Source organism: Polyergus mexicanus, unplaced genomic scaffold, assembly GCF_030449975.1.
Source record: "Polyergus mexicanus isolate NDT 795.1 unplaced genomic scaffold, iyPolMexi1.0 SCAF_162, whole genome shotgun sequence".
Lineage (NCBI taxonomy): Eukaryota > Metazoa > Arthropoda > Insecta > Hymenoptera > Formicidae > Polyergus > Polyergus mexicanus.
Window position 1 is genome coordinate 15,081 of NW_027223482.1, and position 13,644 is coordinate 28,724.

General features: G+C 28.2%; 1 protein-coding gene and 1 long non-coding RNA gene across 2 annotated transcripts; both read right to left on the reverse strand.

Annotated features, from left to right (window-relative positions):
- Nucleotides 1–574: 574 nt before the first annotated feature.
- LOC138944340 (uncharacterized) lies at nucleotides 575–1,477 on the reverse strand. The gene is made up of 3 exons (XR_011448726.1): nucleotides 1,424–1,477; nucleotides 941–1,037; nucleotides 575–738 (listed from the first exon to the last, which is right to left on the reverse strand). It is a non-coding gene; the product is annotated as an uncharacterized lncRNA (long non-coding RNA).
- A 4,989-nt stretch (nucleotides 1,478–6,466) lies between these two features.
- Nucleotides 6,467–11,313, reverse strand: LOC138944342 (uncharacterized). Its single transcript, XM_070315235.1, has 7 exons — nucleotides 10,939–11,313; nucleotides 10,677–10,859; nucleotides 10,412–10,546; nucleotides 9,244–9,447; nucleotides 7,534–7,766; nucleotides 6,940–7,099; nucleotides 6,467–6,615 (listed from the first exon to the last, which is right to left on the reverse strand). The coding sequence occupies exons 1-7, from the start codon at nucleotides 11,138–11,140 to the stop codon at nucleotides 6,467–6,469; spliced, it is 1,266 nt and encodes a 421-aa protein (XP_070171336.1). The 5' UTR covers nucleotides 11,141–11,313.
- Nucleotides 11,314–13,644: the final 2,331 nt, after the last annotated feature.

The following is a 13,644-nucleotide window of genomic DNA, read 5'->3' on the forward strand; positions in this document are numbered from 1 at the left end:
CTGTACCAAATTTGTATCCTTTTTGCTAACAATAATTGATAGTAGGCACTTGGCATGATCTGCTTTCGACAGACTTGGCTATCTGGGTGTATACCTGTTTTTTTTTTTAAGTTTCATAATGCATTAGTTTAACAACAAAGAACAGACTTTACATGTTACAAAAATTAACTATTAATCTTTATTATATTATTGCCTATACAGGATGATTCAGACTAAGTGTAAAAAACTAAGACAGATTGTTTGGGAGGTCATTCTGAGTAAAAAATGTTATATGAACGTAGGGCCTATCTTTAATATTTGCGTAGTAACAGAAGTTTTAAAATAAAATCAAAGAGCACATTTTGAGCATTTATTATAAAATTAAACTGTAAATAAATGATTTTTATATCTTCTTCTGTTTTGTTTTAATTTCTCAATGTCATTTCCTACAAATCATGTGATTTTATTCTGATAATAGCAACTGAGTAAAAAATGTTATATGAATATAGGTCCTATCTTTAATATTTATATAGTCACATTTATATAATCACAAATTTTTAAATTAAAAAAAGTGTTAAAGTTTTGAACACACACAGACACATAGTCTGGATCTATATACTCCAGGGCCCTACATGAATAAATTTAAGTTTTTGTTACTTACGTACTTAATATATAAAGCCTCCTCTCTCTCACTGCTGTCAGAATTGCACTGTATTACTCTGCACTGCTTTGTGTTCTGCTGACAGAATGTACACAACACTGCAACATAAAACAAAAATAATAATTATTACTTACATCTGCTTACATATCTAACATAAGAATACAAAGTTAAATACGTATTCCGATATTCGTTATTCATACTGGAAAGCTGTGGTCAATGTTACGTATACTACAGATTTTCAGTACCAGCAATTAATATTGAAACGCAGCTTACAAGTTAAAGTTTTTGTTGCTTACATACCTAATATATGAAGCTTCCTCTTTCTCGCTGCTGTCAGAATTGCACTGTATTACTCTGCACTGCTACGTGTTCTGCTGACAAAACGTACAAAACAAAACTGCAACATAAAACAAAAATAATAACTATTACTTACATCTGATGCTTACATAAAATGTTAATAACGAATAGTTAAATTGCTAGAACTTTTGAGGTTAAGTTCAAGATTTAAGTATGTAGCGGTTAATATACATAAAGCATAAGCTTATGAAAGATTCGTTTAATAAAATCACGAATGTAAATATACGCATTGAAAAATGTTACGATTGTTAAAATAATTTTTGTAATCATAATGTGATTTTTGCAGATCATGTTACGTAATTTTTGGACTAATGGCAAATCGCCAAATGTACAAAATATTATATTAATGGACAATTAGACACATATATACAAAAATAATTTTAGAAATATTTATGTGAATATTGAATAAAGATGATGAGAGATTACCTGAAATTAAAACGATTGTTCTACGTTGCTGCGTCTTCCATGTAGCCATGCGGGAAGAGACCGGAAGTCGTATCATTGCATACATATATCGCATGTTGCTACCCGAATGTCTGTTAATGGCTACCACGCAATTTGAAAAGTTAAATATTGATCATATAAGAATAAATATAATATCCAAACTTTATCCATTTATTTTATTATCAATTTACTTGCCGCGATACACTCTGGCTATGTTTATTTTAGGCACTCACGCGCTGTAAACTTATATAAGCGCTGTTTTCATTCATTCATCCAGATAGTAAAAAATATCCCAAAATCATCCAAAATGTGTCCAGGATATCTTGAGGAGTTTTGTGGGATGTATTCAGGACATCCTGGGTTACGCCTTAAGACATCCTGGGTTACGCCTTAAGACATCCTGGATATGTCTGGGATGATTTTAAGATATTAAGTCTAGTGGACATTAAAAGAAGATTTACACTTTATTGTAGTTCTTAACATTCTGAAATTACTTCAAGTATTTCATCATAATTAATGAAGTCAAATATACTCATAAAATATTTATAAAATGTTTACAATAACACAATTAAATATTCTGGACATATCCCAGGACATCCTGGACATAGTCAGGATGATCCTGAGGAAATCCTGGACATATTCAGGATGATCCTGAGGACATCCTGGACATATTCAGAATGATCCTGAGGACATCCTGGACATATTTAGGACGATCCTGAGGACATCTTATGCTATCTGGGATATTACTACCTTACAATTTAAGATGGATAAAATCTTATTGGAATGTTGATGTGCTGTAAAAGATACTTTTACTGTTATAAACAAAAGTTTTCTTATATCATATAGAATCGACCGTAATATAAAAAATCCTATTTTATTTTTATAGTATACGAAAATAAAATTTTTTTAAGGGTAAAATTATTGCTAAAAAAACTTGTTTATATTTAACCGAAATATAATTTTGAACATAGAACGCATTTTCACAAAATATTTCAAAAAATGCAAAACGGAAATGCGGCTTTAATAAAGAAGTTTTATGTTCGTTTTGTGTCAGTTTTATGGTACTTTTGTGTTGTATGATAAATGTGTATATCTTATTAACTATAGAATACCGTATGGCAATATTATATATGTTTCTTGGTAGTTAATATTAACATATATAACAGAGAGTTAAGGTATTTCCTTAAATTTTTATTGCAGTTTGCTTATTATATATGTATCATTAGTAACAAGAAAATGCATGATTTCGCAATTTTGTAGCATGACCACATCAGGAGGACTCCTGCCCAGACAGCACAAAACATCCTCAGGATCATCCTGAATATGTCCAGGACGGTTCAGGACATTTGTAGGATGTTTCAAGATATATTATTATAAATATATTTATAAAAATTTAATATGTATACATAATTATTTTTAGTTGTGTCAGCTATTTAATATAATTTAGAAATCTTAAGTATTATAATAAGTATTAATGCATAAATGTCCACTGGATAACCCCTGGATGTCTGTAGGATATATCTGCCCTGTCTATTATATTGGATGTCTTTTGGATTTCCAGAGGACATATACATGTGCAATTAATTGTTAACATTAATTTCGTTTAATATTAATAATTGAATTTGATGCGCACATTTTCATATATCCAAAATTATTATTTATTTAATATTTTATGAGAAATGTTACTGTTTGCAACATTCCAAAAACTTTACAAACAATAGTATTCAACCGCTAGTTTGTTTGTTTACCGCTATGCGACACGCGAACTCGTATTTGAGATTTAGTCATGAGAATTATATAAAGCTTACAAAGAGCAACTGACAGGAAATTACAAATGTAATTATTTTCTATCAGTTCAATTTCTGATGCAATCCCAACATAGGGAATTCAGATATTGGATTGTTTAGAAAATATTACACAACTCAAACCCGGGAGTCAAACCTAAAATATTCATGCCCAGATAGCACAAGGATGTCCTTAGGACGTCCAAAGGGCATCCAGGACATACATGTAGGATATCCTCAGGATATCCCATTGTAATCCTCAGATCTCCGCTGGATGTCCTGAGGAAAAGTAAATGATAGCAGTATATTAACCTCTAGAGAATCCAGGGAGATCCTGTGAAACATCTTAAGGATTTTTATAGGATATGTTAGGGATATTTTTCGTATGTTTCAAGGAGCAAAATTTAAATATAAATTAAAATTTTGTTTCGTTATTTACTACCAATATTAAAAATCTAATATTAAAAATAGTTCACCGTTCTTTAATATTTGAGGCTTTCGTGCTGTACATGAATATTTTTGGTTTGGCTCCCGGGTTTGAGTTGTGTAATATTTTCTAAACAATCCAATATCTGAATTCCCTATGTTGGGATTGCATCAGAAATTGAACTGATAGAAAATAATTACATTTGTAATTTCCTGTCAGTTGCTCTTTGTAAGCTTTATATAATTCTCATGACTAAATCTCAAATACGAGTTCGCGTGTCGCATAGCGGTAAACAAACAAACTAGCGGTTGAATACTATTGTTTGTAAAGTTTTTGGAATGTTGCAAACAGTAACATTTCTCATAAAATATTAAATAAATAATAATTTTGGATATATGAAAATGTGCGCATCAAATTCAATTATTAATATTAAACGAAATTAATGTTAACAATTAATTGCACATGTATATGTCCTCTGGAAATCCAAAAGACATCCAATATAATAGACAAGGCAGATATAACCTACAGACATCCAGGGGTTATCCAATGGACATTTATAGGACATTGATACTTATTATAATACTTAAGATTTCTAAATTATATAAAATAGCCGACACAACTAAAAATAATTATGTATGCATACCCAGTAAGCAATTTGATAACAAATTGTTGCCAAATTGGCATCAAATTCGCTCAAAACTTGGTAACAAATCCAGTGCCATCTGTGTCTGCATTAAGCTTGTGTTTTGGTGACAAAGTTTGTTGACATAACCTGACAGCAAATTGACGGCAAAAACCGAGCAAAGCTTGACATGATTTGACGTCAAATTGATGGCAAAAATCGAGCAAGATCTGCGCAAGACAATCTGATAGCAGATTGTCAGCAAAAACCGAACAAATTCTGCAGCTTTTGGCCATTCATATAAAAGTATATATTTAAATAGATTTAAAACCTTAACCCTAAGTAACAAAATGATGATAAGTTTTGGTCATAAAATGACCATTAGATAATTAGACATTATATAAAATCATATATTAATATGTTAAAACCCACACGGAACAAAAACCTCTAATGGAAGTCCAGTAGACGTTCATCATGGAGATTCAAAACCTCTATTAGACGTCCATGTAATCTCCTATAGACATCTATTAGACATCCACAGTTCCGCATTTCTTACTTCCATTCAACATCCATTAGACGTCTTCATAGATGTAACATGAACGTTATATGGTGTAATCATAGATATTTTGTGGAACTTTGATGGATAAATAATATACATTAACTAGAGGTTATATAGATTCATTATGGATGCTTTTTCCACAAAAATTAAAAACTAAACTATCATTCATAAATTGTTGAATTTATATTATTTACTCATTTTTATGTGTGTACTAATTGTACCAAATACAAGAAATATATTTCGTTAAATCAAAAATATATTAATTGTTTTTAATACAATTATTTACGCAAACAGAAAAATGAATAAATAATACATATCCAACAATCCCTACGAAAAATTTTTTTTTTTTAGTTATTGCCTGTAAATGTATTGTATATAATTTTTTATTGAAAAGAAAAATATTTTTTATTGATAAATTTGAATTAAGTTATAATTGTATATATTATCATATATAACCGATATGAAATAAAATTGCAAATATTTTTAACGGTACAATTAATAAATTAAGAAGATTTCGCACTTTTTCGATCAGTCGGTTCTATTTTCATCTTAATAGTAAAAGGAAGATAATTGTAAACACACAAAAATGAAAAAAATTGTGAAAAACCTTTTTCTATTTATTGTAAAACCAATAACAAATACAAATCATATAAATAAGAAATATTTTGCAGTAATTGATGATAACACACGAATCTGTGTCAATAAAAATTTCATAAAATAAAAATTTTTATTAACACAGATGCATATGTTCGATTATTATATGCAATCTTAATATATTTATAATGCGCGTAACTCGAAAAACTATATAACTTTTATTATTAATTAAAATGTGGATGTAAATTGTCCATGCACATCTGAAACATATGTAAAATCTATTATAATAGGCTTATTTTTAGACAGTAAGCGAATTGACCAATCATAATCGAGATTCACTAGGGTTATTTCGAGAGTACTCAATTGTGATTGATCAATTTGTTTACCGTCTAAATCTTACTGTTTTTATATTTTTCTAATGGCTCTCAATACTGAAAATTTATAATTTACATAACATATACTATTGATTTTCAATATTAGCAGTGAATATCAAAACCCAGTCCATTCTACTTAAAGCCAATGGCTTTTACAGAAACATAAGCAATAGTAGTGTACAAATAGTGTCGGAAATAATCTATAATTAAAGAGCCATGCAAATTTAATTTCAATATGAGACAGTGATGAGCGTGAATGGTGAGTATAGATACATATAAAAATCTAAACATATAAAAAATAAACATTATTCTGAATACGAGTTTAGAAAATTGTGTGTTAAAACAATAATATATTTCTCCCCTTCTTATCTTTTCGCTATATCTACTCATATCTTGTATTAATTTTTTTTTTTTTTAGGAAGTCTCAGACTTGCGATATAATAAGCTATTGGAAACTTGCACATCGCATTTCATCAGTGACTGTTTCATAAAAAGAGCTGAAAACGAACTTACGTACATTATTGCAAGTGAAAATAACTGCGAAATATGCAAATAATTCTATAACACAACGTACAATAGAATTTGTATGTAATATGTTGCCAGTAATGATTAAATTAATTAATATTTCATACCTTTTGACATTATTAATATACCTTTCCAGTTCTTTATTCTGATAAATTAGAAACGTTGCCTTCGCATCTATGGGTCCGCTTCTTCTCATTTTCATGTCTCGCTTTTGAATGTCGAAACCACTCCATAACCCTTCGTTGTATGTTGCCCTGATCGGAATCTGGGATATTGTGAAGTATGGATCCTAAAAATATTTTCATTATTTTAACTTTTTCTTCTATACTAATTGATTGATGACTATAGTAATTCATAGTGTATTATCTTTGTTTAATAATTATTTCTAAGTTATACAATGTAAAAATGGAAATAAAATTTAATTCATCAAAAACTTTTTAAATTTGATTAAAGTAATAATCATAAATATATCTATATATGATACAGAATGTTCCATGGCAAGTTATTGAAACTAATTAGCTGTCATTTTTACACGCATATAGAGAGGAAAAAAAATAAAATATCTTCTAACAGAAGATATTTTGCAGTTGTATTTACATATAAACAAACTTACTGAAAATAACTTTTATTAGTTCCAATTTATGCAGTGGCTCTTTTCCGCGTCGGCCTTCCCAGTTATATTTCTCCGCCAATTTATTTGAGAATGTTTTATACAACGTTCTCTTTACGGCATCATCGACGCATGTTCCTCCGATAGATTTGATATATACGCGCTATAAGGTAAGAGTAAAAGTAATATATTATTAGATTAAATAAAGTAATGTCTTTTTCTTAACAATCTTCAATCATTTTCTATAGCAATTTTAAGTGATTAATATCTCTGATAATATCTAATAAATAATTAATAATAATTTTAAATGATTAATACATCTCATGAAATGTGATAATCTTATAAGTAAAAAAAAACAGCTTTTTACGCTTAATTATTTTAATTGGGATTATTTATATGTATAAAATTAAAATAGGGATTAAAATTTCTGAAAAGGACATACAATGTTTTTACTGTGGAAAAGTTTACCTAAGATTGATTATATAATGTACTTATAAAAGATTTGATAATAATTGTGAAATACATATATATATATATATATATATATATATATATATGACTATTATATTGTATATAAATTTATATGCGTTAACTTACTATTTCAGTGTTATGTTGGGAATCTGAAACTTTCAAAATCTCCTCAACTTCCGCTAATTGGGCTACAGTTTGCAACGGAAACCGATTTTCAGCGTCACCAAAAGAAAATTTCGTACTTGCACATTCTGTGCTTTTATTAGTTCTTTCAACTAAAATATCTAATAAGCTCAATGCTTGTCTCATATCATATTTTATAGTCACTATTTCTCTTGTTAATCTCTTGAAATGATCCACTGTAAATAGCATTTATTATTAATAAACGGTTATATATATATATATATATATATATATATATACACTTATAATGTATAAATAGCATATACATGTATATAATATATATAAATAAATGTATATAAATGTATATAATAATATAATAAAATGTAATAAGTATAGTAAATTAAATATATAAATTGTATATAAAACATATAAATTAGTGGCATTACATACGTTGCTTTTTCAAAAAATATAGCAGACAAGAACATATATTATATTTCGATATACTATACAATTTTACTAATGAAAGAAAAATGTAGATTATTGCATTTTTTTTTAAATTGATAGTTCTATATGAAAATATTTATTATTATTGTTATCTTTCGCATATCTATTATATAAAAGTTATATAAAACTATAAAAAAATAATAATAATAATAGATTTTATTAAAAATTTTAGAAATAGGTAAAAGTTGTAATACCTATTATTTTTAAATTTGTATAGAAAACAATTTAACACGTATAAATAAAGGCCTTACAATTGCTAAATCTGCTCACAATACACAATTGCTAAACTCTATTACAGTTGCAAAATTTCTATATGTACACCATTTATTTCAAATATATATATATGGACCGTTTATTTTGAAAGTGGTGTAAGTCCTTTTTTTAAAAAAATGAGATATGACGTAATTTATTCTTAATTTAGTGTAAATTTTTTGTTTATAACTAGTTAGTATTTAATATCTTAAAAAATGCCAATGCTTTGTTCAATTTAAAATTGGCCGGTAAAAGAAATTGCGTAACCATTGATTATGAAAGTGGTGTAAGTCCAATTTCCATCACGATGCCAGGCCTATTACATACGAAAAATATAAGGATATGCAGCAGCTATTACCTTATATACCTCCTGTGCATCATGAATATTTCAAAACACTGCCACATGAAGAGCATAAATAATTAATAATACCAATATCTTGTGTTAAGTTTAACAATATATAAATATAATTAACGTTCAAAATAAAAAATACAAATTCTATTTTATTTCTTGTTATTATTTATAAACAAAATTGGATTAATATGAAATATATTTTAAGTGATATTTGTTATTTCAAAATTGAAATTAAATGATATTTACAATTGACTAATTATGAAAGTGGTGTAAGTCCATTTGCAGCCTGGAAATATATATTATTTTAGTTAAATTCGCCTAAAAGAAATTTATATAATCAAATTACATATTGATAAATTAGTACAAACATTCCCAGACTTCACATAATTAACCTATATTTTTTAATTGTCAGATCTGCTAACATTTAATTTTCTCGAAACAAAAGAAAATGGACTCGCACCACTTTCAAAATAAACGGTCCATATATATATAATAAATGGTGCATGCGTGTGCGTATGCGTGTGCGTGTGTGCGTGCGTGCATGTGTGTTCGTACGTATGTGTGTGTGTGTTCATATTATATTTATATGCATTACATTTACTTACCAATTGCAGTTTGTGAAAACTGATGATTTAAATCATCATTTTCCTTTTCCTTTACATATCGGTTTCTTTGCATACAGCTAGATCGACCAACTTCCTCCATTTTATTAATATGTCGGTGTATTAAATTGTCTCCATTTTTCTCTCTTGTAGCAATGTTAAACGCTTCTTCATCTCTTTCGTACAAAATACCATAACCATTCGCATCTGCACATAAAATATATTATAAATACATTTAGCATACAAAATAGAAGTTAGAAGAAAAATTGAATTTTGACAAGATATATGTAAACTTTATGAGTGCACACATATATATTATTCTATATATACATATATGTATATTTCGTCGTATATCCATATATGTATATATAAAATATGTAGGCACACAATTTTTAAGATATTATTAATATTGTATATGTATTATTTTAAATATTGTATGTAAAAAATTATGTATACTTTTTTAAATTTATAATTGCTGATAATATTAATGATAAATATGAAATATATATGTATAAAATTAATGGCGTGCGCGCGCGCGCGCGTGGTGTGTGTGTGTGTGGGCGTGTGTATGTGTGTATATATTATATTTATATGCATTACATTTACTTACCAATCGCAGCTTGTGAAAATTGATGATTTAAATTATTATTTTCCTTTTCCTTTATATATTGGTTTCCTTGCGTACAGTTAGATCGACCAACTTCCTCCATTTTATTCATATGTCGGCGTATTGAATTGTCTCGATTTTTCTCTCTTGTAGCAATGTTAAGCGCTTCTTCATCTCTTTCGTACAAAGTACCATAATCATTCGCATCTGCACATAAAATATATTATAAATACATTTAGCATTCAAAATAGGAGTTAGAAAGAAAATGGAATTTTGACAAGTTATATATGTAAACTATATGAGTATAGTACATATATATATTATTCTATATATACATATATGTATATTTCGTCGTATATCCATATATGTATAGATAGAATATGTAGGCACACAATTTTTAAAATATTATTAATATTGTATATGTATTATTTTAAATATTGTATGTGTAAAAAATTATGTATACATTTTTAAATTTATACTTACTGATAATATTAATTATAAGTATGAAATTTTATATAATATTATATGCATTGTTACATGGAGATATGTAATAAATTTGCTCACCTTGCAAAGATGATGAGTAGGAGCTCAAGTTTGAAATTTGTGATGATACTTTGTATTTTTTTGCAGAATCCCAAGAACGTGTAATGGATGCACTTTCACATTGTACTGTTTCGTTTGTATTGCACAGTCGTTGACCTTTCATATTGATAAAACAAAATATAATGTTAAAATATAAGAGAGATATATATGAATTTTATATATATATATATATATATATATATATATATATATATATATATACGCGATTAGAATTGTTTATAATTACGTTTTGCAGGAGGACATGGAGCAGGTGGCGAAATTGCACTTGTGCATGACTCTTCTTCGCTTTCGGATGAAGATAAAACTTTCCTCGCTCTATATTTTCTATAAGATTTAGCTTCTTTCTCAGTATCCATATCTGACGTGTATAAGGCCTTTTCTGCTTTCGCATCAGCCTTTTGTAAAGACGCTGAAAATGTTGTAAACATTTAGTATTATGAATAGGTAAAACTTAACAGCAATAAAAGCTATTTTATTGAAATACTTACAATACTCGCCAAAAATCCGATTAATTTTAAAGGAAGGCCAATCAGAATTTGGTATTTCCTCTTTTTCAATTGCCTTTCGCAGTCTTAAATCCGTTTTGAAATGTGAAGGATATTTGCATACATCCTCACTTTGTAACCAAATTTTGGGTATTACTTGGATACCATCGGAGAATTCTACGACGATAAATCCTCGATTCGACATCTTCCTGTGAAATTATACAAAAGAGCTTCTACGAGTAATATTGTAAACAAGATTTCAATTTGTATAGATTATTGTGTATCAGAAATCATTTTAATTTTTTATTTTATTGTCATATTTTATTTTGCTTTTATTGTCAGAATTTATTTTAATTTTTTATTAAACAAATTAAAGCGCAATATACAAATATTATTAATATGTAGTGCTTATAAGCGGTATTACTGCGAAATATCTTTCATTCCTGTATGGCAATTTTACGAATTTATGACTGATTTTATGCAAAGGCCAGGTTTGAATGTCAGATAATTGACTTACTTTAAATATACCCAAATGAATAGAACTGCATGGATTATTATAAAGTTCTTCAACAATTTTGAATTTACGACCTATTGCAATATAATTACCTTCACTCGACGTTGCGATATTTTCCAAACAGACAATATCTTTTTCTATGAGACAACAATTATCAGAAGATTTGATTGAAATAATAAAATGGGGAAATTCAACCTTCAAAAATTGTGGATTGAAACAACCTGATATCAACGGTCCTTTTTCGTGTGAATTCTTTACACTTATTTTTGATATATCTGCATCGTCAGATTTGATTTTATAAAAACTCATTTCCGCATAACGATTGCTAATTTGCTCTAATGGTTTCTCAGATTTTCTCAAAAGAGATTTTAATTCTTTCATAAAATTTTCAAATGGAAAGGCACTAAAAGTATCTAATGGCCCAAATTGTTTTACGCTGTCAGTTATGTGAAGAAGACCGTGAACATTATGGGATACAAATTCGGGCCCGTAAATTTTGATAAAACATTCAACAAAATGTTTCAATAATTTATTCGCATATTCAATATATTCAACTGTACTATTATTTTGACATAAAATCCGAACAGCAACATGTAAAGTAAGAAAATTTGAAAATATATCAGGATTTACTTCTTTTTGTAATATAACAGGACCGGTATATAACAAAAATTGTCTTAATTCGGTTGCTTTCCACTGTGCAAAATCTTGAATTTCTCGCGGTCTTCTTGCAAATTCTTTTGGAATAAGATGCCTAATATCGAGAAGAAATTGAGAAACATTTTTTATTCGTTGCGAGGATAAACATCTAGCTTTAAGAGGACCACTTATCCATAATTTTATCAACTTCCTAACAACGCCAATGCATATCATATGCATGTAATCTAATGGAATTTGAGATACAATGTCAAAATTTGGAATGTTTAATAAAATAGAACGACCGAGATGATATTCTTCTTGAGTTTGATTACGAAAATTAGCGTCTGTTCTTTTTTGCCAGTCAGAATTGGGAAAACAAATTCTGTTAGCGATGAATTCACCTTCAATTGTACATTTTGTGCAGCTAAAATAACCACTATGTCCTTTAGTAAGTGTAATGAAAGATTTAGCAGGAGCATCACATATGATAGAATGTATTGACACTGGAAATGTTGTTTCATTGTTATTAGTTATGCCCTTATTAATCAAAATATTTATATTTTTTATAAATTGTTTTAAAAATTCATTTGCATCCGCTGGTTTGGTTTTGCCAAAATAGCAACCAATTAGAAATACTTTTCCATAAGGCATGATTCGACCTAAAATGGGCCATAATTGATTTGAATTGGATCGAGATATCGGCACACCATCAATACCGATTTGAATCTGAATAGAAGATGAAACTGTACTATTACTTGTAGATAAAAATTGTAGAACACCATGTTCAATACCAAAATGACAATATTGACCAGGAAATATGTCAGTAATAACAGAAGATCGTGGTGTACGTAGTAATGTCTTTGCACATTTTGGTAAATTAAAAAAAAATTGATGTACTTTTTTTAAACCAGATAATAAATGTGATAAAGCTACATGAGAAATACGATACGTGATAGCCCATTGTACTAAGAATGCCTCAAAATCATTGTTTTCTTTTTCTGAATTATTATTCTCTCTTATTAAAGTTTCGTGCGAAAATATATTGTTCAAAGAAGCATCAGATTCGGAAATATTCGTTTCATCGGAAAATGGTAAATTTTTTGTCTCTTGTACAATTTCGGAAAGAGCGTTATTGATATTGACATGTACAATTTTATCATTGTCATTATTTAAAGCGGAATTACTTACAATTACGCACGAATTTACTCTAGGTTTTTCATTACAAATAAGTGGAAATAATTCATCACTCTCTTCTCTAATTAATTTACGGCGATATCTCGTTGAAATATGCGAAGACAGATATTTACGCTTCGGCATAGCTGATTGAATGTATGTATTATTTTGTAATGTTTAACACATGAATAATTATGTAAATATGTACTACATATTCAAGCAAAAACTATTTCATAAAGATTACAGGTTACAGATTTTACTTGCCTTATTTTCTGGATAGCTCCTGTTGTCCAATATAGTATATTGTTCAATATGCTCACCACTGATTTAATAATTTTCTTTGCTAATCGCAATACATGCGTAGTACTCTGCGTTGATACCTACTG

What these genes read in the sequence shown, in the direction of transcription:
- LOC138944342 (XM_070315235.1), bottom strand. Translation starts at nt 11,140, where the DNA reads ATGTCGAATCGAGGATTTATCGTCGTAGAATTCTCCGATGGTATCCAA. An exon ending in TCGGATTTTTGGCGAGTATT is followed by an intron (nt 10,860 to 10,938) that starts GTAAGTATTTCA and finishes CAACATTTTCAG; the next exon opens with CGTCTTTACAAAAGGCTGAT. An exon ending in CCCAACATAACACTGAAATA is followed by an intron (nt 7,100 to 7,533) that starts GTAAGTTAACGC and finishes CTTACCTTATAG; the next exon opens with CGCGTATATATCAAATCTAT.